Consider the following 23,855-nt stretch of genomic DNA (forward strand, 5'->3'; position numbering starts at 1 on the left):
GATTTGAGAGACAGGGGACCTGGCTGAAGAGCAGGAGCCCATGGCAGGTGGGACATGACACAACCCTCGAGACACCCACCACAAACAGACACAGGTGAGGGGAAGCACCAGCACAGGGCTGGGACAGGGGTGGGCAGGGACAAGTGTGCCAGGACATGCAGGAGCACAGGGAACCAGGGCAGCCCCCCCTGGAGCTGGGTGGAGCCCAGGTGTGGGGCGGAGGCTCAGCAAGCCCGGGCGTGTGGCCGGGCATCAAACAGGGTGCTGCCTCCTCCTCCTCCCTGCATGGAAACAGCACGGAACGCTGCTGCCCACTCCCACCACAGAGAGGGGACCCTCGGGGACCAGGGCACAAAGGCCAACTTGGCTCCCCTGCCCTGCATCCCTGTCCAGGTGTGGAGGTGATGGAGAAGAGGGAAATCTCAGCCAAGACATTGATTTTAATTTTTTAAGAATAAAAAAAAGACCAAACCAAACAGACAAAAAACTTCCTGAAAACAGCTTCCTACCTCATAATTTCACAGAAATTAGCTTGGAAATGTCATCTGCCCGTACCTGCTCCAGGCTCTGCCTGTCCCCCCCCAGCCCAGCCCCCCCCAGCACAGGCAGTGCCAGCCTCAGGGCTCTGCCCCCCACCCACAGCGTGTCCCGAGTGCCAGACCCCCCTTCCCTTCATGGGTCCTGGAAGGGGAACAGGAGGCTTTGGGCAGCCCCAGTGGGTTCTTAGCCCCTCCCCAAAGCTCAGCTCTCCAGCCTGACACCAGGACAAGGTACTGGGTATTTTAGGGAGGGGCAACGCAGGAAAGGGGCTGCAAAGAGATCCTGATGCCACAATTCCACCTCCGGTGTCCCCAGCCTGGAACAGCCCTCCAGGACCCAGCAAAGCCCCCGGGACCCACCGGCACTAAGGAGTTAATGAATTCATTGCTGACTAAATTAGACCCTTGAGAACAAAACCACCACCACCCAACCCGCTCCCCCTCCCCAGGAAAACCGCGGCGGGTGTTGGGTGCCCGCCGTGGTGGCACGGTGACCGTGGTGGTGGGGGACAGGTAGGTGCCAGGGGTCGGTGGCTAGGGGCCGGGCTCGGGCACTAGTCCTTGGAGGGCTTCTTGCTGTGGGTGTTCCACATGCCGCGCTTGGAGTGGTAGTAGTGGTAAAAGTTCCTGAGGCGCAAGCGCTCCACCTCCAGCCCGCTCTGGAGCACCCTGCAGATGGAGGGAAAGGGCTCAGGGGATGGAGGGATGGACAAGGGTCAGGGATGGAAGGAGAGGGCTTCCTGCAGATGGAGGAAAGAAGGATGGGGCTCAAGGGACGGAGGAATAAAGGGACAGGGCTCAGGGGATGGAGGAAGGAAAGGATGGGGCTCAAGAGATGGATGGACAGAGGGACAAAGCTCCAGATGGGTGGACAAATGGACTTGGCCTTCCCAAAGGGAAGTTTTCCCCTTCACCGCCCCATCATCCAGCCCCCAGCCAGCTTGATGGATGTGCCCAAATACATGTGGCCAACCCTGCTCCTGGGGGGTTTACGGGCTGCAGGACCCCCGGCTCACCTGTCCAGGAGCTCCCAATCCTCCCCGCCCCAGCGGTCCCGGAATTCCTCCGTGTTCATCCCTCCCACGCGGTCAAAGTCCGACTTGTAGATGCCAAAGAGGCCGAAGCCATTGACTTCCCAGTAGCCTGGAGCAGGGGGAGGAATGAGGTGAGGGGTGGGGGGACCCCCAAATGCCCATCTCATCCCCTCTGTGCTCTCCCCACCACCTGGGAGCCACGGGGATTCCCCATCCCAACCCCGAGCACGTGTCCATCCCCATCCGTGCCACCTCCTGCAGAGGTGCACCAGGTGATGGCCTGGTTTTGGGGTGTTCTCAGCTGGAAAGAGGTCCCTGCTCACCGTTGGGCTCCTGGGGGGAGCTGCCACAGCTCAGCCTCATGACGATGGGAGCGTAGGCCAGCTTCCCCTCCACGCAGTGCTTCCGGATGCTGTCCAGGATGTTGTCAGGGAAATGGATGTGCAGGTCGCACAGGAACACGATGCTGTGCTCGTCCTGGGAGGGGACAGACACGGGTCAGGGGAATCAGAGAGGAAGAGCCCCAGGAGAGAAGCCACAGCCAGAGCTGGTCCCTGTCCCCACTCACCTCCACCATGTCCACACCGGCCTGGAGCCCAGCAGAGCGCTCAAAATTCCCCGTGCGCCGCAGGTATTGGAACCTGGGGAGAGAGGACAGGGCAGGTAGCACTGGGGACAGACAGGGACACAGCCAGGAGGGGACACCGCAACAGGAAAGATGCCTTCTGAGGAAGGCCCAGGTGCTACAGCTCAAGATGAGGGTCCCCCCATAGAGTCAAGTTTCTGCATCCCCAAATCCACATGGAAAAGTAGTTTAATCACCCAAAAAGGAGGAGGGAGGGGCAGCGAGGCAGGGACTGTGCAGGTGGGGAAGGAGCAGCAGGTTGTGTGAGCACCTGTCCCACCGCCGGGAGCCCCCCAGACCCCAGAGCTGCAGGCTGGGAGTTACCGGGGCAGCCAGGCGTCCCGCAGGGCCTTCTCCACATCCATGTCCTCGCTGTCAAAGTCCACCAGGATGACGTTGAAGTTGGCGTCCCCCGTGGCCCCGTAGAGGCCGGCCATGTCCGAGATGAACTGCTGCACCCAGCGGGCCTGGTTCTTCACTGCCAGAAACACGTCCCTCAGGCTCACAGGGAGGACCCACAGCACCTCCCCCCAGCCAAACCAACCCCTTCTGAGAGAGGTGACACCCTCATCCCGCTACAGGATACTGAGGGAGCAGCTCAGACCTCGGAGAGCCAGAGCCACGTCCTGCTGTCACCTACCCGGCACCACGAAGTGCACCATGACGTCCTGCCTCCAGCTGAGCCGCAGCGGCTGGCATAGGACAGATTTTCCATAGAGGATGCTCCAGGCACTGGGGTGGGGCTCGGTGGCCCCCAGGGCCAGCCCGTCGGGGTTGGCCTCAGCGCTGTCGTCCTGCTTGCCCTGGTGCAGGAGGACGTAGACGTACTCGGAGAGCCGCACCCTGCGCTGGCCCCGCTCCGCCAGCTCCAGCTCCAGCAGGTACCGGTTCCCCCGTGCCGTATCCCGCCGCTTCTCCACGTTGATGATCCTCAGGAGGGTGTAGATCCTGCCGGGAAAAGAGAAGCCTTGAAATCGACGTCATCCTGAGCTCTGCTTCCCACGATCCAGGACTCAACCCCCTGAATTCCCGCCGGTGTTCCACTCCCTCCGTACCCCCCGTTCTTCTCGTTGAGCCTCTCCATGTACTGGGCCACCACGTCCACCACCTCGCTCTCGCCCAGCTGCAGGTTTCCCGACACGTTGCAGCGCAGGTCGTTCCAGTCGGAGCGCAGCAGCTCGAAGTCCACGGAGCTGACACTGAATGTCCGCTGCCAGTTGATGGAGTCCTCCAGCCAGCCCTGCTGCAGCTCCCCCGCCTCGTAGGAATAGTCCGACACCTCTTCCTCCTCATCCTCCTCCTCCTCCTGGCCCTTTCCCTCCTCCTGCTGTGACGCCGTCGTTTCCGACACCTTCAGAAAGGATGTCACCCTCATTCCCTCGGAGCGGGTGGCCTCGGATGAGTTGTAGTCAGCAGTGGCTGCTGTCCTGCCCGGAGCAGGGGTCGTGTCCTCATGGCTGAAGAGTCCCTCAGTGCCCAGGGCGAGGAGGCCGGGCAGCACCCGCTGCTTGGGCGGCCGGTCCCACCTCCTGCCACTCTTCCGCCTGGCAGGGTCCCTCTCCTTGGAGATGTTGCTCAGGAGCCAGGGGCTGCGGCGGCCGGGGACGGCCCGGAGCTTGCTGGGGGCGATGGGATGCTTCTGCGGGGTCCTGGAGCGGAGATGGACTCTCTTCACAGGCTTTGGATACAGGAAAATGCCGGGGAAGGCCGGCTCCTGGGCCGGGGCTTTGCGCTTCCCGGGCTGCAGCCGGGTCACGTAGACCTTCTCCTGGGTTTTCCGGGGCTTCTTGTCCTCGCTGGGAGCTGCTGACCTGCCGGGACCCGGCGTTTTGGCTTTGCCACCAAAGATGGGCACGGAGAGGTGGGGCTGGAGGCCCAGGTGCTTTGGAGATGCCGGCAGCCCCAGCTCATCCTCCTCGCCCTCGTCCTGGGGCAGCCAACGGAGCGCCCGGCCCGGGCCCCACTCCGGCGCGGGATCCCCCTGGAGAGCGGCCGGTGGGCTGGATGTGCCCCATGCCCCCAGCTGCCCGGGGGTGCCCACCTCGGCCTGCACCCGGCCCCGCTTCCGGCGGAAGCTGTAAGAGTCCAGGTCATCTCCGTAATCCCCGGTGAGAGGCACAGGATCCTTCCCTTTGGCTCTGGGTGCCGGCCCAAAGCTCTGCTCCTTGGCCTCAGGAGGGGCATCTGTGGGCTCAGGGCTGTTCACTCCTTCCTCTTCCTCCTCCTCATCCTCCAGGAAATCTAGGCAGCGAAGGCAGAGATTAATACCCTGAGGCCAAGACGAGGAGGCAGAGCCTGATCGCAGCAGGAGAGGAACCTGTGAGTGGCTGAGGTGAGGGAGCAGAGCTGGGGCACCAGGGGATGCCCACACAGGGATACCTGCACAGGGCTGGCAGCTCCAGTTGCTGCCACTTATCCCCACCTCAAATCTCAGCACCAATCCCACTTCATCCAGGAGCAGACCCGACCTGCCAGGGCTTTGCCAAGCTGCAAATCGACCAAGGCAGGCTCTGAACAGCCTCTGGTTCCCCAGGAGCACCCCCAGGCTCCATGGACATCCCCAGACTCCACACTGGGTCTGGTTCCTGCTGCCCACTGCCGAGGCCAACCTAACAGATGTTGGAGGGAGAGCAAATCCCAATCCAGTGTCCTGCTTCCCACACCCCACACCGCCCTGTTGTCATGCCAAGCAGAATGCTCTGAGGGATGCTGCTCTGCACAGCCCAGCCCTCCTGCAGCCTCTGGCACCGCTGGAGTCATCCCAATGAGCCACAGCTCCGAGGGGATGAGCTGCCAGCAGCGAGGATGCCGGGAGCTCGGCCCGGCGCCCAGCAATGCCGGTGACTCACTGTCAGGGCCAAGGAAGAGAAACGCTCGCTGCCGCGGATCCTCCTCCTCCTCATCCATCTTCATGTACTTGTAGAACCCAAACCTGGGGATGGAGAGGGAGGGTGAGGGCCCGGAAGAAGGGAGGTGCGAGGGGATGTGTGCAGGGAGGTTCCCAAATCCAGGGGCACTGCCAGCCCTCAAGCTGCTGCATGCCTGGGAGATGGGGAGAGAGCCAGCCTGGGGTGGCCCTTCCATGGGGGACAGGGACACGTGGCTGAGGATGCACCATTTTCAGCACTGCTGACATCAGCTCCCTCTGCGCAGCACCCCAAAATCCCAGCCCCCAGTACCTACTTTTCCAGGTAGAGGGGGGACTCCCTGTAGAAGCACTTGTTCTCTGTCTCCATGTGAGTGAGGCGTGTGAAATCATTGGGATACACGAACGAGAGGTAGACCTGGCAGGTAAATGGTGCCATGTCACGCCAAGGAGCTGTGGACCTGAGGCCACCACCAACACCAAAGTGACCTCCAGCACCTCAAACACAGGGACTTAACCCCAACCCTCTCAGGCTGAGCCGTGCAAGCTCAGCCCGACCCTCCAGCAAGGGATGCTTCCTGCTGGATTTTACCCGGGGAACATCCCTGCCATGTCCCTGTGGGAGCGTGGCCCTGTCCCCAGGGAGTCACTTACAAACTGCAGGCCCTGGTAGCGGGCGATGGGGAAATCCTTCACCACGTAGGTGGGGCTGTAGGCACAGGGCACCAGCACGTTCTCCACGCGGGACGCCTCGATGGCAGGGGCTGTGGAGAAGCCCAAAGCATCCCAACGTGTTCCCACAGACCCCAGCAGAGAAGCCTCCACTCAAGAGATGGGCAGAGGGTGGCAGGGATTATCCAGGTGCCCACAGCAGCCTTTTTCCTCCCCCAAAGCCCACCAGGGATCAGCATGGATGCATCCTCAGGCACTTACTGAGGAAGAACGTGTCCCTGGGGTCGGCCTTGAGCATGTCGGCCCCGTGCTCGTCCTGCTGGGCCTCCCAGAGGTGGCTCCCGCTGTGGCTGGCCAAGGTCTGTGGGATGTGCTCCACGTGGTTCATCTTCAGGGATGACTCATCTGTGGGACAGGGCCAGGCTGAACCCCCCGGGCACACCGGGAGCCTCCTCCAAGGGGGCCTTTCCCAATCCCTCCTGCTGCTGGGGAAGGCAATGTTGCCCTCCCAGCCATCTCTGAGACCCTGTGACTCATGATTATTGCATCCACTAATGAGGATGAGGGCACAGCTGATCCCAGCCAGGCCTCCTGCTCCAATTACCACAGCCTCTAAAACGAGGGGATGCTCAGGGCTGTAACGCCCAAGGACACACAGGGGTTAAACCTTGGATGTCCTTCCTGCAGGTACCTGCAACACGAGCTGGTTTGTCTCCTACCCAGGGATGAGGGTGGCATGTGTCACCCTTGGCCACCAACCAGCCCCCAGGCTCCCACAGGAGGTCACCCTGCTCCCATCTCCTCGGCCATGCTCCAAGCTGCCTCCCATGGGTGCCCCCTTCCCTGCTGCAGAGCCACAGGGAAGCAGGATCCCCCTTCCCAAGCCCCAAATTCTTCTTCTTGTGGCAGGGAAAGGCTTCCCAAATGTGTCCCTGCAGCTGGCTGGGGTTAGGCTGAAGCCCCTGGAAAAGGCCAGAAGGAGGAAAGAAGGATGGAAAGAAGGAAGGCAGGAAGGAGCTCTGCCTGCCATTGGCAGCACCCAGCAGGGATGGGCTCCCCAGGGGTGACATGGCTTTGCCACAGGGTGCTGCTGGGTCTGAGGGAGCTGGGAAGCAGGAAGGAGAAGCAGGAAGAGCCAGTGCTGAGGGACAGGGATTTATCTGCACATCATCCATCTCATGGGCACCTGCATCAGCAGCACTGGCACCCCTCATCCCTCTTCTCCCCACGGATCCTGCCTGCTGCCTGCCCCCTCCTCCTTATCGACACCTCCCAGAGCAGGAATGATGGCTGCTCCCGCTCCGTGCGGAGCGCCAGGGCAGGACCCATCCATCAAGGCCTTTCCTGCTGCCAGGGCAGGGGCAGGAAGCAGAAGATCTATAGATTTAATTAAACCTTGTGCTATCCATCCCCGCTTCCACGACAGCTCCTCGTAACTCAGGGCCAGGCCCTGGAGCCAGAGGGGTCTTGGCAGGCAGGACGAGGCTGGAGCACCAGCAGAGCTGTGCTTCCATGGTGTGTTGACTCCACATCCCATTTTTAGCAGCATCTCTTCTTGCTCCCAGCATCACTCCTACCCACTGCAGCCCCTGCATCCTTCCCTACACCAGGCAGAAATCCAGTGGGGGATTCAGAGGCTGAGATGTGCCCCCAGGACCCAATTTCCCAGGTTCTGCTTTCTTTCTCATCTCTCCCAGCACATGCCACCCCTGGAGAGCCTGCTGGCTGTGGCTGCAGGAGGCACCTGACCCTTACCTGTGTACAGGGAGATGTAGGCGGAGTCAATCACCTCAAACTTCAGGCTAGGGAGGAAAACTCGCCACTGGGAAAAAATAAAAGGAGATGGCAAGTGAGCAGGGGGGTGGCAGGGGTCAGGATGCAGCTGCCCAACCCCAGCACCCCAGGATGGGTCCTCCCTGTCCACAGCTCCCAGAAACTTCCCTAAGAAGAAGAGCAAGAGAGAGGGCTGATCCTGCCCCATTTCCTGCAGGGTTTGGGATTAGCAGGAATCCCTGCAGTGTTGGAGAGGAAAAGGCTGCTGTGGGTAGGATACAGGCTCATGCTGGTTCCTTCTGGGACTGTCACAAGTCCTGTGACCAAAGGGCTCCTTTCCTCACTCCAGTGCTTTATAAAGAAGTGTTTGCCTTGATTTAAGAGGGTCTCCAGAGCTGCCTGCCCTGATTTAACTCCAGCATTTTAAAAGCCAGTCTGGAGCCCTTGTCGGGACAAGCCCTTCAATGCCCCCGGGGTGAGACACATCAGGGTCCTGCTTTTGTTGTGGATGTTGTTGTTGTCTCTCCCTGCACAGCGGAGAGGTTTTTCTGCACGGCTGAAAGGCTTCAGCTGCCTCCCTCCAGCAAAAACATCCCATCTCAGAAACATCTCCCCCATCTATTTGTTTTCCCCACTATTTGTTTTTGCCCAAAGAAATGCAGATCTTATCGGGATAGAGGGGATGGGGAGGAGGGAGGGAGGCAGCCAGCGAGGAAGGGGTGCTGCCTGCCTGCCGGCCTCCCTGATGCTTTGCTGGCACCAGTTTGATTCCAGTGATTAATGAGTTCTTGGGAGAAAGGAAACCTTTGCTAACGAGCCAACATCTTCCCCTCAGCCAGCCTGAGCCCCTGACACATGCTCCAGGCTTTGCCAGGGCTGTGCTGCCAGGGCAGGCAAGTTCAGATTCGAAACCCATGGTAATTCCAAGGGGGAAAAAGAAGAAAATAGAGAATTGCTCAATCACCTTGGCCACCTCTCTCCCACTGCTGGGCTGCAGCCAGCAAGGTGGGACCTGCCTGTCTGGGCTCTTCTTGCCCATGGGAGTCCAAAGCAGGGCCTTCAGCTGCCCAAAGACCACCAGCAGGAAAGGAGAACAGCACTCCATGAGTCCCAGTGCTGGAATGATCAGGGAAACAGTGACACTGACTTGTCCCCACTGGCAGCCTTGGAGGGGGAAACCTGGCTTTGCTCGAGGATAAAGCCCTTGTGGGACACACATGGGAAAATCCCTGGCACTGGCTCTCTGGTCCTGGAAGGAGCCTGGCAGGGGGGGTGGGCGTTTACTCACCCCAACTTCCACGTGGTCTGAGCCTCGGTCGTCCTGCTTGTGGAGCAGCTCAAAGTAGTAACGTCGGGAGGACATGAGGCTGCAGGGGAGGGGACACAGCTGTCAGAGCCCAGGGCCAGTCTGGGAAAGCTTCCCTTCCTGCCCACAGGTGGGTAAAACCTTCCTGAGGCAAGGAGACAGGGAGCTGAGGAAGGTGTCTGCTCCCCCATCCCACTGCTGAGGGCTTTTATGGGACTAGGGGGAGATTGTGACATCCCCATCCCCACCTCGTCACCTGCCCTTTCAAACCATGGATCTGGGGTCCAGCCCAGCCCCAGGTGCCTTTTGGGAAAGGACCACGGCCCAGGGAGGTCAGAGGCAGCAAGTGGGTGTCCCAGACTCCATCCCCATGGGATGGTCCCCACGGAGACACTCACCGCAGGGGCTTGGAGACCTGGGAGCTGAACTTGGTGAACTCTCCCGGCGCCGTCCACTCGGTGCCCAACTGGGAAGAAAGGAGGAGCATGAGAGCAGCAGGACACCACATCAAAGCCCACCAGCTTCCTGTTACAGGAATTAACCCCAAGAAAATCTGGGAATAAGTATTAAATCTCCTGGTCTTTGGCAGCTCCAACCAAGATGGGACCAAGGAGCTCCTCTGGAAGCCAAGCCAGGCCTGGCAAGGGATGGGAGCAGGCTGAAACAGCCTGGCATTCCCAAAGGAGCAGAGAGGCAGGAGAGCTGCCCCCAGCACAGCCACACAAGGATCCTTCCCCCTGGAGCAGGGCAATGCAGAGGTATTGCCATACCTTGCCCACAAATGCGGCCAGTCGGGAATTGGAGGGACTGTCATCGGAGCTGAGCCAGAACTCTGAGTTGTCATCTGATGCCACAGAAAACTGGAAATCCCCTGCAGAGAGCCATGGAGAGGGTCACCACGAGGGACACAGGGACCCTGGTGGTGTGGGCTCAGTCCCGCTGCCTCGTGGTGAGATGGGAACAGGGATGGGGCCACCCCAGACCTTATGTCATGACTCTGTCCTGGATGGGATCAGGGCTTTGCTTCCCTTCAAAACTACAGGAAAAAGGGGCTTTGCTCCAGAAGGGCCCTCCTGCCCAGGAGCCAGGATTTGGGGACCATCTCCAAAAACCTTTCTGTCCTCCTGTGGCCAGGAAGGGGAAGGACACAGCATTTCCATGTTGCTGCAAGGGGAAAAGGCCATGCTCCATCACTCACCATCCTTGAAGGGATGGATGTAGCCAAAAATCCTCAGCCCGTAGTTCTTCCACTTGGGAGACACAGCCAGCTTCTTCACCGTGGTGCGGGTCTGCCGAGGAGACGGGCGTGGATCACCTCCTCCACGTTATCCCAGGCTCCCACAGCCACAGAGGGAGCCCCATCACCACCCGCCTCTCCTCCAGATGGGAATCACCTCCCCAAGCCAAACCCTGCAAGCCAAGGTCCTGAGGAGCAGTGGAGACCCAGGGAGGGACGGGTGGACCCTCCCACCAACTCCTGAGCACTGGTCCCGGGACTCACGTGGGGGAAGAGCGGGAAGTGGAGGTTCTTCCTCAGGTGCCTCACGGCCCCGCCACACCAGTCCTCGAAGACGTGCAGGTTTGCCTTCCCTTTGTACTGTGGGAGAAGAGAGGGAGCTGAGTGGGGCTCCTCCTCCTCCATCCCCTCCCAGACTGCTGCCCACACCCACCTGCTCGTGCCAGGGCAAGGCCTGCTTGGTCAGGTTGAGTTTGGGGTGGGCGCTGGCTCGGTTGGAACGCTGGCCTCTGGAAAACCAGCCATCCACGTCCTGCCCGTCGCTCTGTGGAGGCACAGAGGGAGAGATGGCATGGTGATCAGGGCCAGCACATCCTGTGCTTGTGGGATGTCTCTGTGCATCCCTGGCACAGGCTGCCCAGAAAAGCTGTGGCTGTCCCATCCCTGGAAAAGTTCAAAGCCAGGCTGGACAGGGCTCAGAGCAACCTGGGCTAGCAGGAGGTTTCCTTGCCCATGCATGGCAGGGGCTGGAACTGGATAGCCATTAAGATCCCTTCCAACCCAAGCCATTCCAGGATTCCACGATCTAAACACCTCATTTTGAGCATTGCCAAACCAAGGCGAAAGATTTCACGGCTCACGGCAAAGGAAAGCAGGAGGAGGCACAAAAATATTGGCAAGGTGTCCCAGGCAGCAGTTTCAAAATGTTCCAGCTAAACTTGTTTCCCTTCCTCTGCCAAAACTGCTCCAAAACAGTTTGGAGTTTTCTGTTCATCCAAAATGTTTGGCCAGTCTTGGGGGCTGCTGGAATTTTGGGGTCTCTTTCTAAAAGCACAAAGGTGATCTCTACATCCTGAACAAAGGCAGCAGGATGCCTCTCCACGCTCCCTCTTCCTTTAAAGGGGATTAGGTTAATCCCATTGCTTGTATCTCGTAAATTAGAGATTAAGTAAGCATTTACCTGCCTCCAGCTTGCTGATGGGTGATAAGGAAGAGCCAGGTACTTCTGGGGTCCCTCCAGAGCATTCCCCTCTTCCTCAGCTTCCCCAAAGCATCATCCCCCTCCTCCTCCACGCCCCACGGCAGGCACAGCACTGTCACCACAGCACAGCCCATTTGGATGCACAGGGCCAGGGAAATAATTAGCAAACTGCCTAAATAAACTCATTAGAGCCCCGGAGGAGGGAGCAGTGCCCTTGGAAGACCTCACGAGGGAGGGTTTTGTGCCAGGCTCACTGGAAGGATTCTCCCTCCTGCCAGGAAAAGCCAGGATGCAATTCCTGCTGTGCCCTCTGTCCTTACCAGCCTGTGCCTCCTCTAGGCACCTGAGGTTCCTCCTTTGTCCATCTGTCCCTTATTTCTGAGGATGACCCACTGTTGGGATAGGGCAGGGAATACCCTGTGGCTTCCCCCTCCTGCCACCCCACCTGGCTGCCCTGCTATGAGGCCTCTTGGTGACAACAGGTTGGACAGGGACAGCAGGGCCTTCAACAGGGCCTTGGTGACCTGCTGGACAGGGCACAGCAGGGTGTCCTAGTGGCTACAATTCCAAGTGCCTCCTGCTTGGAGGCTCCACCTGGAGTGTAGTGGCTCTCCACTCCAGGACAGAGCAGGACACACAAGAGCAGGTGGCTTTGCCCAGAAAAGCAGGAACTGCAGAGCAGATGAAGCTGGGTCCTTCCCAGGGAAGCTGTGACAGAGCACATGGAGCACGGTGTGGGATATTGGGGGGATATCCCACCCAGTTTCAATGGGATATGGGAGGGTTTATACACTGTCAGGGCTGCTGGGCAGAAGCAGAGGTTCTGATGTACCCCCCAAATCCTTGGATGCCCTCTCTGGACACGACTTGGAGCACTCTGCTCTGAGAGCAGTGACGTCCACAGGCCCCTTCCCGCCCCATTACCATCGGATCTTCCTCGTGGCTCTCGCTGGAATCCTCGGCTTTCCCGCGCCGCGCCGCCGCCGGCCGCCTCCCAGGATCTGTCACCTCCCCCGGCCTCTCTCCATCTGCCAGGGGAGCAGAGGGGGGTCACACCACAGCCCCCCACCCCAGCACCTCTTCTGGGGACACCCCTCTCCCCGGCACTGGGAAGGGGAGGTGCTGGCACTGGGGGACAGGGACATGGGGGGACCCTGGCTGCAATTCCCCTCATTCCATTTCCACTAAGCAGCTTTGCAGCAGCTCGTCAGTAGCAGGTTTAATTACACCCTACAGCTCCCAGCCCTTTACATAAGAGATGCTGGGATAAGCTGTTGGGGGTCTTGCTCCCCTTCCATCCTCAGGGATGCATCCCTGCTTCCTACCCCTCTAAATCCCAGCTCTCCTGAAGCTCTACCAAGGGCACACCAGCCCCAAACCCTCCCAGATATCATCCCCTCAAACCATGTCCCTCTTCAAAATCACACTCACATCAAAACCTTGCTCCCAGACCCATCAGTTCAGTTACTGTGCTGAGCTAATTAGCCCCAACTTTTGACTCCCCTCTGCAGCTCCTTTTCCTTGGGCAGGGAATTTTAAACTACCCCCACTTCCCCTAAAAGAACAGTGCAGGCTTGGAAAATGTTACTTTGTGGGGGGACATCTTCTTTTTCTGCCATCCCCAAAACCCAGGGGGATCCACAGTTCAATCCAGAGTCAAGGGAAGCTCAAGGCAATGCTTGGAGAGGTGGGTGTCCAAGAGCCACCTCCACAAACACCTGTGGCTCCCCAAAAACCAGCCACCCCCACGTGGCAACGAGGGTGCGCCAAACAGTGACCGTCCCCCCCCCACCATGGGAATTGCGGGAAAGGGGTCACGGACCCACTCCCAAGGGTACAGAAAGACATCCCTGTCCCTCCACACCCTCCTTCCCACCACCAGCTAGTCCTGGGGGCTCCCACTCCCCAAAATGGAACAGCCTCAGCGACTGCCAGAGCGAGGGAGGGCCTCGGGGTGCCCGGAGCCCCCCGCCACACGCCTCCCGCACCATTAGTATTCCAGCGGCCGCGCAGCCGGCGTCTCCTTGGAGATGGCAGCACAAATCCCATCCCCATGGCAGGGACAGGAAATTAAGCTCTAAAGCCCCTTCTTCTGCTCTCAGCCATTCTTCAGCCCCTGGCAGCCCCAGCTCGCCCCTGGCAGCTCCCCAGGCTGCTCCCTCCCCTCGCCCAGCCTCATTCCCGCAGCCATCCCTCTTCCCTCGGCAGGAGGGTGATGGGGAGCCGCGGGACGGGAGCCAGCACGGCACACAGGGACAGCGGCATTCCCACCGCACTGATCTGAGCATCCATCGTGGCCACGAGGAGCTCAGCGCTCCCAGGGGACCTGCCCAGGGCTGGGAGGTGGGAGTGGCTCTGTGGTACCCGCTCGGTCTCCCCGCCTTGGAGGAGATCAACCTGCCTCCCGTGGGATCCTGTGGGATTTGCCACGGACAAAATTCCCTGGAGGGCAACCTGAGCCAGCAGCATCCCTGGCTGCATCCACAGGGATGGCTGGATGTGGTCATCCTGCTTCACCCTCCTCCATGTCAGGGCTGTGAACTGGTGGGAGATTATTTGATATAAAGTGGGTAAAAAACAGGAGTTAATCCAAGCTGGGCAGGCTCATTCTTGGAGCTCTCAGGTCATAAAGCCCCTGCTTGCTCCCCATCCCTTCCGAAGGGCTCCCACATCCAGGGAGGGGCAAAAGCACCAGCAATGCTCCAGAAAAGGCTTCTGGGCTTCCATGCAATTCCCTGACAATTTAAATATTGGAAAGTGGCTTCTGGTCAGGCTGTGGGGACCTGGGAACCAGTGCCATGGGGAAAAAGGGTGAGGAAGGGCACTGCCTTGTGCCAATGAGCATCACTGCTCCCAAAAATCCCGAGTTCCTTTGGTCCCACCACAGCCCTGCAGGAGGAGCAGCTCAGGGGTAGGAGAAGAAGAGGAGGAAGAAGGATTCGAGCCCCTCCCAGCATCCCACCGGGATGCAGAGCAGCACTGCTGTGTCCATTCCCTCAGGCAGCCTCTCTCAAGGACCAGAGAGGGCAGGACAGGGATAGAGGAAGGTCTGAGGACAAGCAGGGACCATTGCCTGTGGGATGGGGATGCTCAGGAAAGGGATGGAAGCACTAAAAGCTCTTCCCTGGAGTGACGCTGATGCTTTGGGAGCAGCAAGGAGGGTGCAGGAAGCACAAACCATGGCACAAAGCAGCTCTGAGTCACAGCAGCCTCCAGACAGGGAGCCAGGATCCTCATCTTGGGGAGGAGGCCAGGGATATGAGGGACCCAGGCAGGGCACAGAGCGATGCCTCCCATGGGAGAAGCGTATCCCGTTATCCCAGCCCTGTAACTCCGCTGGGAAGTACAGAGAGCCTTTCACACCCCCCCCCCCGCCTCCTCCTGCCCAGCTCCAAACACAGCCCTTTTCTTCCATGCCGGGGTTTCTCCTGGCCCTTTTCCAAGCCCTGCGATGTGGAGGGGGGGAGGTGACATTTAAACCCTGACACAGCTGCAGCAGAGGTGGTGGCGGCGCCTTCCTTAAACCCAGAGGTTCCATTCCCAAATTTTCCCCCTCATCCCTGCAGGAGCCTCCTAACGAGGTGTTAAGTAATTATAGCTAGCCAGAAAGGGATCAATACCACAAATCCCCCTGTCAGTGCCACAGAAACAGGGGACAGAAATCCCAGCCACAACCCCCAGAGAGAGGGTGGTGGCACGGGGTGGGTGACAGCTGGTGGCACCAATGGGGCCAGGGGAATGGGGTTTGTGACCACCATGGGGGCACGGGACCAGTCCCTGGACACCCTGCCCTGCCTCCCTCGGGCACTGCTGCCTGCTGGCACCTGTCACTGCCTTGCTGAGGGAACTGGAGGAGCAAGGGGGATTTTTGCTGCCTCCTCCATTCCTTTGCTGCTGTTTTCCCACTCCGTGGCAGCCCTCTCAGCTGGAGCCATGGAAATCGATGCGGAATTGCTCTGGCTGGTGATGGAGCTGCTATGAGGCCACTCCAGCTGACAAACACCCACCAGGAGAGGCAGCTCCGACACTTCCATGCTCATAATCAGCATCTGAAATCCCTCCCGGGACTGGACAGCTCCCAGACTTTCTGCATTTCCCTCACTGTGCAACCAATACCCCTCAGTCCCACCTGCTCCAGCCCCAAAGAGAGCTGGAGCAGCTCCCACGAGACCCTGCTCCATCCCAACAGGGATGATGCTCAACTCACAGCCCTCAGCACAAAGATTTGGCTTCTTGGGATGCGGCCTCTGGAGAAGGTCACCGTGAAATGCTGGGAATTTTAGGGTGCATTTCACCCCAGAAACATTCCAGCCTCTGAGCGCTGCACTACCTGTGGGGTCACCATCCCAGATCCAGCTTCCCAGCCTCTTCCAGCAGCTGGCTCCCCCCTGGCTCCTCATCCAGTCAAAATCCCTGTGTCCTGCCAGTGCCAAGGCCACTGCCACCCCAGGGGGCTGCTCAGCCCTTCCCAAGGAGCAGCTCTGGAGAGCCCCAGCTGCAGGCACAGGGAAGGGAGAGAGGGGAGATCCAGGGCAGTGTTGGGAAGGATAAAGATTCCAAACACCAACGCAAAGAGCTCCTGGTGCTTGGGAAAGGCCATCCCTCGCCTCCCCTGGCTTCAAGGGACCCTCCGAGTGCCAAGGGGGCTGGGTCACAGCCAGGCTGGGGGCAGGTGCCACCCTGGGGTGGCTCAAAGCCACTCGTGCCTCTGAAGAGTCACATTTTTGCCTTTGAAAAACCCAAACCAGTCAGTTGCCAAATGTTTCCCATTGGGCACCTCAGAGGAGCAGGGAATGGAGCCTGGGGCAGTCTGGGAAGGGATTCCCATGTGGAAAAAGGAGCCCAGTGACACCCAAACCAGCCCATTCCCCCAGCTCCAAACTTTCCTTTCAGCAGCAGGGATGGGACCTGCTTTCCCTGGCACTGGGACCCCACATGGGTCCACCCAGGGAAACCAGCCTTTCCCAGCAGGGATAGGAGAGTGGGGTGATGCCAGCAGAAGAAAAAGCAGCTCCCAGCCCAGTCCCAAATCCCACTGCCCTTCATCTTCAAAGGGCTCTCCTCATCCCCTTCCCTACCTGCTCCCGGCATCCCCAACAAAAAGGATGAGCCCCACAGCAGGCTGCAGCATTCCAGGCTCCCAATTCAAATCAAAGGATCTGCAGAGATGGATCCCAGAGGGACACATTATCCCAAACCTTCTCCCTCCTGCTCTCCCCAAAGATGGGTCTCTGGGAGGAAAACAGCCAAGGACAGGACACAGAGCATCCATCCCACCGCTGCCTCGGGATCAGGGGGTTTGGGAGCCCTCTGGACCACGGCAGAGGGGTGCCCCAGGCCATGCCATGTCCAGCAGGCAGAGAGAGCCCCATTTCATCCCTGAACTGGACTTTAGCACCCCTGAGCACCCATCCCATGCTCCCCCAATCCCCCAAAACCTCACTCCATGCTAAATCCCAGCAAACCCCAAACCCCACACTCCCACTGCAAGCACCTTCAGGGCTTTATTGTCATTTTTTTCCCAGTTCTCTTTTCCTTTTTCATCCTTTCCCTTCCCACCTGACGCATCCCCGTTTCCACCCCATTGCCTCGGCTCGGTTTCCAGCTGGGAGAGCACCACAACGGCCTCATTATTTCCAGTGAGGAATCCGTGTGTTCAATTAGGCAGAGAAGGGTAATTATCTACTTGCAGAAGATGGGGGGGGGGAGTGTTTTATCAGGGACCAGCACAGCTCCCAGCCCAGCCCCTGGATGCTCCAAGAGGACATGGGGAGCCCTTGGATAATCCCATTGAGCTCCCAACCCCACCTGGCTGGGTCTTCCCCACTTTACAGCCCCAAAAGCTACCTAAAATCCTCATGCCCTGCACCTGCAGCCTCCAGAGCATCCAGCTGCTCACTGGCATCCTGTTTAATGAGTAATTAACTTTTTTTCTTGTTAATTAACCTGGCAGCACCCTTGGCACAGGCAGACAGGTCCTGGCTCATGGTAGCCAAATCCAAAAGTCATCTCCAAACTCCTTTTGATGCACAGACCCTTGGGGTGGTCCTAGCTCATGGTAGCCAAATCCAAAAGTCATCTCCAAACTCGTTTTGATGCACAGACCCTTGGGGTGATGCTCTTCCCCCAGACCCTTGCAACGGGTTTTTTCCTTAACATGATTTATTTCCTATGACCTATTTGGGGTTTTTTTTTGTTTGTTTTGGTTTTATTTTTTTCACTCCATTCTATCTAAAACACTCCCTGTCTCTCCCACTCTGGCAGCAGCAGGATGAGGGTCCATCTGTGCGTGGCCAAACCCTTCCCCAACCTCCATCCAACATGTTCCACCACCTCACGTCCAAAAAGGCTGAGTGGGACCTGAACCCTGCCTTTCCCATACCTTCACCCGGGTTTTAGGTGGCCACTGGAAAATCCCAGCGCAAGGAGCATCCCAGCTGGATCCAGCTTTCCCTGGAGAATTCCTGCACCTCTCCACACCTCAGCCAGGGAAGGTGCCCATGTTCTCCACGGCAAGGGGAAACATTTCCCCCAGCCAATGTACTTTCCCCTCTCTCTTCCCACCTCCCAGAGACCCCATTCTCCACCAAAGCCCAGCTCCCCTCATTCCAAGTTTGCAGCCATTGCACCCCCTCCCTTCCACAGCAAAACCTCTGCCTTCCCCCTGGAGCATCCCGAGGGGCCGGCTGGGATGCAGGGCACGCAGGGAGAGCAGGGATAGGCACCTGCCAGGTTCAGCACCTGGGAACATCCCTCCCTGTGCATCCTCCCCGCAGGAAAAGCACGGCTCACCCCCCCAACACCCGCGGGGACCCCGATCCATGGTATTCCCAGGGATGGGGACAGCGATCCCAAGCCATTTTCCCCCTGGCCGAGGCCAGACATGGCCGTCCCGAGCACCGAGCCAGCGGCAGGGCCAGGGGGAAGCGCCTCGGGATGATGGTGGGAACACAGGGAAAACCCCCCCGGGAACACCGGGCAGACCCTGCGGCTTTCCCAGCACGGAGGATCCCGCAGGGAACCGGCAGCCCCCGGTGCCCCCCCTCCCTCAGCAGCCTCATTTCCTGCCTCGCTCATTCGCATTATCCCGATTTTACCATAAGGCCCAAAATTTTGCAGGATCATGCTGATGCTCCGCTCGGAAACTTTGGGTTTTCCAGCCGAGAGGCTTTGCCAGCCTCCGGAACCGCTCCGATCCCTTCGGGAAAGCCTTTCCCTCCCTCCACAGGCACTGAATCCCGTCCCCTTCTCATTTTTTAGGACAAAACGCGCTGGGCGAGGTCGGTCCCAGCGAGAACGCCACGGCTCGAGTTTCTCCCGGCAAATATTCCGAGTGGCTTTGTGTTTGTCCCCTGGCAGCCCAGGGAGATCTGCCACGGGAAAACTGGGAGCGACTGGACACGAACCGAGCCTCAGGGCACCTGTCCCTCCGGAGCATCCCAGAATCCATCCCAGCCGCTATCCGAGGGAGGGAGAAGAAAGGAATTTTGGGTTTTTTTCAGTAGAGAAGTACAGGCTGAGAAAGCGTTGGGATGGGGAGGGTTGGGAAAGGATGGGAACATTGGGAAGGGATGGGAAAGAAGAGGTTGTCCCTTCCAGAGCGGCGAGCGCCTATAAATGGCCTCTTTGTCATCTCAGCCAAGGCAGCGGGTGGAAAAATGAGGACGGAGCGGCTGGAGGGGGACGATGAACGCCCCGGCCGGCTTGAGGCCCTCCTGGGTGTCCCCTCCTCCCGAAGGTCCAACGCCGGGAGCCCACGGAGGGGTCCCGCTCGCCCCGAACCAACGCGGCTGGTACGGGACAGAAACGCAGCGCTGGAAAGGGGGGTGCTCCGGGTCCGCAGCGTGGCAGGGGGACCCTCAAACCCCTCGGGGACTCCCAAACCCCAGGTGCTCTGAGAGCACAGTGCGGGGGGGGGGAGCCCCGGCACTCCCTGGGAACCCCCAAACCCCAGATGCTTCGGTACCCCGGAGTGACGGAGGAGACCCACCACCCATTAGGGACCCCCAAAGTCCCCCGAGGCTCTGCTCCGAGCGCTGCCAGGGACACCCCCCCCCCGGTACCTTTGCCGTAGGCGAAGGGGAGGCGCAGGGCGCGGCCCTGGCGCACCAGGCTGATGTGCAGGTAGGTGAACCAGGCGGCCGAGGTGAGCAGCGCCAGCAGCAGCAGCAGCTTCAGCTGCTTCCGGAGCTTCTTCACCGGGAGCCGCGGCATCCTGCCGCCCGCATCGCCCCCGCCGCCGCCACCACCACCGCCGCCGCCGGGCTAACCCCGGCCCATGGGGCCCCCCGCCCGTCCAGCCCGCGCGCTCCGGGCCGGCCGCGGGGCGGCTGCGGCTCGTGGGGCCGGGGCTCGGTGCGGGGCTCGGCGGCCCCGGGCCCGCCGGTGCATCGCCCCCCCCGCGCCGCGCCCGCGGGGGGAATGAATGAGCGGGCGCTGCGCGCGGCCACGCCCCCGCCGAGGAGCGACGGCCCCGCCGGCCAATCGCAGCGCGCCCGCCGCGGGCTCTCCGCCAATGGGCGCGCCTCGGGGGCGGGGCCTGCCGAGGCGCCGCGCGTCTCCACGCCAACGGTCCGGCATCCCCGCGGGGCGCCGCGGGCGCGGCCATGCGGGGCGCGGGGGGAGCCGCGCCCTCGGCCCTGCCCCCGGCCCTGCGCGGCGGGAGAGCGGGGCGGCGGCGAGGCGGAACCGAACGGGGTATCCGTGCCGACGGGACGGAGGGGTCGGCGCGATTGGTGACGCGGGCCTCGGCGGGGCCGCCCCCCGACCTCTCCCCCCCGCGCCGAGGATGGTACGTTCCCGCCCGGCAGCGGCGGGGGCTGCAGCGCCCGGCCCGGTCCGTAGGGGGGCGCTACCCGCAGGCACGGACGCCACGGGGATCCCTGGGATTAGGAGCGGCATCCCCGGGATCGTCCCAGGAAGATGAGTGCAGGGATCCCTGGGATCAGGAGCGGGATCCCCGGGATCGTCCCGGGAAGATGAGTGCGGGGATCCCTGGGAGCATCCTCCCGCTGGGTGCAGGGACTCCATGGGGGCTGCGACCCCCCGACTCCCACTCGCTGCGAGTCCCATGGGGGGCTGGATTCCCAGGATCCTCCCTGCCGGGCGCCGAGATCCCCAGGATCCCCCTCGCTGGGTGCAGAGACCCCGGGGGCCTCGGCTCTGTGCCCCCCTCGGCCGCCTCTGCTCAACCCGGCCACAGCTCCGTGCACTGACGCGCGGGCTGGTTCCTCCCTCTGCAGCTCAGGGGTGGAAAACAACGGGACTTTTTCCCTCCTCTCCCATCCCACAGGTTGAGGCAGCGTCCCCTCCTTGCTGCGGCTCAGGCTAGGGGCAGAACCACGGGAGAAATCCGTTCTTAAAGGAAGAAATACACTCACGGCTGGGAAAACTAGAGGGCACCAATGCCCTGGGCTGCGACTCCCAGGAGCCAAATCCCAATTTCCAGGGCGGGGCCCTATTTGTTCGGTTTATTTAATCAGAAACATTCCCGGAGTTGCCAGGAAAAGGTTCCAGGACAGCGTATCCTGCGGATTCCAATGCATTAACACAGTTCAATCACTCTCACACCGTAAAGCCTGAGAGGGGGATTCCTTTAAGGGCGCGCAGCCCCCGGCAGCAGCCGGAGCTTTCCGGGGATCCCAAATAGCATCCCCAAAAAGTGGCACCAACTGACCTCAACCCTGTATTTGTGGGAGATGGAGGTGGGCTTGGGGGTCTAGCAGGATTTGGGGATTTCACAGGGATTAGGGACAGAGAAAGAGGGAAGAGTGGGAAAGAAGGGGAAAGAAAAAGGGGATAACGAAGGGGCCAAGGGAAAAAGGGGGCAAAGAAAGGGGGGAAAGTGAGGAAAAAAGAAAAGAAAGGGCGAGGAAAGAAGCAGGCAAAGAAGAGACAAAACAGGGGGGAAAGGAAGAAAGGGACAACACAGGTGGTAAAAAAATGAAAGAATGGGTTAAAGGATGAAGGGAGGATAGGAGGCAAAAAAGGTGACAAGGAGAGGGACAGGGAATCAAGGAGCTGAAGAAAGAAAAGGGAAAGAAAACGGTGAAGCAAAAAGGGGGCAAAGAAGAGGTAAAGATGGAGACAAGGAAGGAAGCCGGCAATGAAGGGGCAACGAAAGAAGCGGGGACAGAGGTAAAGAGAGGGACAAAGCAGGAAACGAGGAAAGGGAGCCCGGGGTTTTCCCGCCGCCGAGGAGGAGTCTCCTTGCCCTTACAGGGGCGTCCGGTGGGGCGGTCTATTCCCGCTCCGTCCTAACTCTCGAGGAAACGAAACCGCCACCGCTGCGCCCGCCCCGCGGTGCCTCCACCTCCCGAAACACTGCACGCTCCCCAGGTGCCTTCGCCACTCTCCCCGAGACCCAAGCATGCAGCAGCAGCTCCCGCCGTACGAGATGCTGCCGGCGGAGGTGAAGATGGACGAGTTGCCCCGGAGCACGACGGTGATGGTGGAGGAGACGCAGCAGCAGCAGTCGCCGCCACCCCGGGACCACCTGGTGTGGTCCCTCTTCACCACCCTGTACGGCAATTTCTGCTGCCTCGGCCTCCTGGCGTTCGTCTTCTCTGTCAAGGTGGGGAGCCCGGGGGGACACCGGGGGTGCGGGCGGCCCCGGGAACCCCACTGAGTCCCTGACCTCAGGGACACCCACTGAGCCCCCAGCCCCGCAGAGCCCCCGCGGACCCCACTGAGCTCCAGGTGCCAGGGTGACCCATGGACCCCAGAGAGCCTCAGCTGAGGGGTGTCCCGTGGACCCCACAAACCCCAGAGCAGAGGGTGCCCCATAGACTCCACAGAGTCACCTCTTCATGGACCACTGACCCCACAGAGTCCCGGCTGGAAGCTCTGGAGACGGCAGGGGTTTGGGGTGGGCAGTGGGCACCTCACGGTATCCCCGGTGTTTTGGGGGGGTTCAGACCGGTCTGGCACCTCCAGGACTTCTCCCACAGCCCTGAGCCCCGTGGGGTGTCCCCCTCCAGCCCCCTGACTCTGGCTCTGCCTGTCCCCAGTCCAGGGACCGCAAAGTGCTGGGTGACTACAGCGGGGCCCTGAGCTACGGCTCCACGGCCAAGTACCTGAACATCACGGCCCTGGTGATCAACATCCTCATCGTCATCATCGTCATCGTCGTCGTCTCCCTGGCCGCCGCCGGGGTCTTAGGACGACCCCAGTACGGGTACGGCTACGGCCGCACTTAGTGCCCTCCTTGCCCCGCGGGCTGCGCTTCCCTCCCCGCCCGGGGTAGGAGCCGGGCATGCCCGGGGAGTGCCCGGGGAGCGCCCTGCTGTCACCGAAACTGCAAACTGACAATCTACGTGCCTCACCCGGAGCCTGCTGCTCTCCTGTCCCTCTTCCCTCCCCACTCGGAGCTTTTGTGGAGCCCTTGCTGATGGCTGCCCTCGCTGGAGGCGTCCTGAGATGGACCCTGCTCCCCAGAGAGCAGCTGAGCACCCCCAACCCTGCCACAGCCTGCTTGCTGCTTTGCTCTGGGCGTGGAACCCCAGCGGCCTCAAAACAATTCTGAGAAGGAGCACCTGGCTCAGACAAACCCTGATCCCTGAAATAAAAATTTATTTCACTTTTGCCCCGTCTTGGTTTTGTCTCATGAGGATGTGGTTTGGGGTTTGTTCTACAGCAGCTTGAGAGGATGAGAAACAATGTCAGCCCGTGGGATGCACTTGGGGGAGGTGGAAACCTTTCCTCATCACAGAGACAATGCTCAGGGGCCACCCCAGGCGCCAAGAACCTGGATACTGCATCCATACGGGGTGTGAAGCTCTTGGAAGGGTCACGCCGAGGATGAGGGTGGAACCTGATCCTTGCTGGGGTGTCACCAGGAGCACCCCCATCCTCACCAGCCCTCAGGAAGGGCTGGCAGCAAGCAGAGCTGAGGGAAAGGTGGCTTTGGTGGGGCGGGATGTGCAAAGGGCTTGAGCAGGATGAGCTGGAATGGGATTGAGCAGGGTCAGCAGCACTGGAGAGGGAAGGGGCCAGTGGGTTCTGTGGCTCCATCCTCAGTCGACCCACCAGGGCTGGATTCCACACACCCCCTGCAGCCAGGTGAGCTGGGATCCTGCTGTGAGATCCTCACAGCCCCCATCCCAGTTGCCTGGAGCCCGGTTTTCCTGGGCACAGCTGCCCATCTGCCTGCACCAGGAGGCAGGGAATGAATTCCGTGTCTCACTTTGCTGGCATGCACAGCCTTTACTTTCCTTATCAGACTCATCCCAGCCCAGCAGTTTCCTCACATTTATGCTCCAGATTCTCTCCTCATCCCACAGGGGAGGGAACTATGGCTGGAGGAAGCCACACCAAGCACCAGCAGTCCCAGTCACTCGCTGGAAGGGCTGGCAGGGTGGCGATCCTCACACTTCAGGGCTGCCACTCCCTGCCCAGCCCCGGCAGAGACCGGAGCGGCCCCAGCGGGGACACGGAAGATCCTGGCCCCAGCCCATCTGGCAGAGCCTCAGCTCTGCAGCTGGCCTGGCTTTCCCCTTCCCCTCTGCACTTGCCCTCGGCAGGGCCCGGTCATCGGGGCTGGGGCCCCACAAGGATGGGAACAAAACTGGGTTTTTTCCTCTCCCCACGAACATCGGGCTCCT

General features: G+C 60.4%; 2 protein-coding genes across 2 annotated transcripts; one reads left to right on the top strand and one right to left on the bottom strand.

Moving 5' to 3' along the window:
* Positions 1-420: 420 nt before the first annotated feature.
* On the bottom strand, positions 421-19,525 carry B4GALNT4 (beta-1,4-N-acetyl-galactosaminyltransferase 4). The gene is made up of 20 exons (XM_053945082.1): positions 19,317-19,525; positions 12,178-12,281; positions 10,486-10,596; positions 10,317-10,412; positions 10,014-10,104; positions 9,586-9,686; positions 9,214-9,281; positions 8,798-8,876; positions 7,492-7,558; positions 5,998-6,141; positions 5,719-5,828; positions 5,382-5,482; positions 5,048-5,130; positions 3,254-4,439; positions 2,839-3,146; positions 2,523-2,676; positions 2,142-2,214; positions 1,897-2,050; positions 1,556-1,682; positions 421-1,208 (listed from the first exon to the last, which is right to left on the bottom strand). Exons 1-20 carry the CDS (start codon positions 19,465-19,467, stop codon positions 1,094-1,096), a joined length of 3,423 nt encoding a protein of 1,140 aa, XP_053801057.1. The 5' UTR covers positions 19,468-19,525; the 3' UTR covers positions 421-1,093.
* A 334-nt stretch (positions 19,526-19,859) lies between these two features.
* On the top strand, positions 19,860-22,836 carry LOC128789712 (dispanin subfamily A member 2b-like). The gene is made up of 3 exons (XM_053945878.1): positions 19,860-20,044; positions 21,592-21,826; positions 22,263-22,836. Exons 1-3 carry the CDS (start codon positions 19,860-19,862, stop codon positions 22,449-22,451), a joined length of 609 nt encoding a protein of 202 aa, XP_053801853.1. The 3' UTR covers positions 22,452-22,836.
* The last annotated feature ends 1,019 nt before the right edge of the window (positions 22,837-23,855 follow it).

Source organism: Vidua chalybeata, chromosome 6 (genome assembly GCF_026979565.1).
Source record: "Vidua chalybeata isolate OUT-0048 chromosome 6, bVidCha1 merged haplotype, whole genome shotgun sequence".
NCBI lineage: Eukaryota > Metazoa > Chordata > Aves > Passeriformes > Viduidae > Vidua > Vidua chalybeata.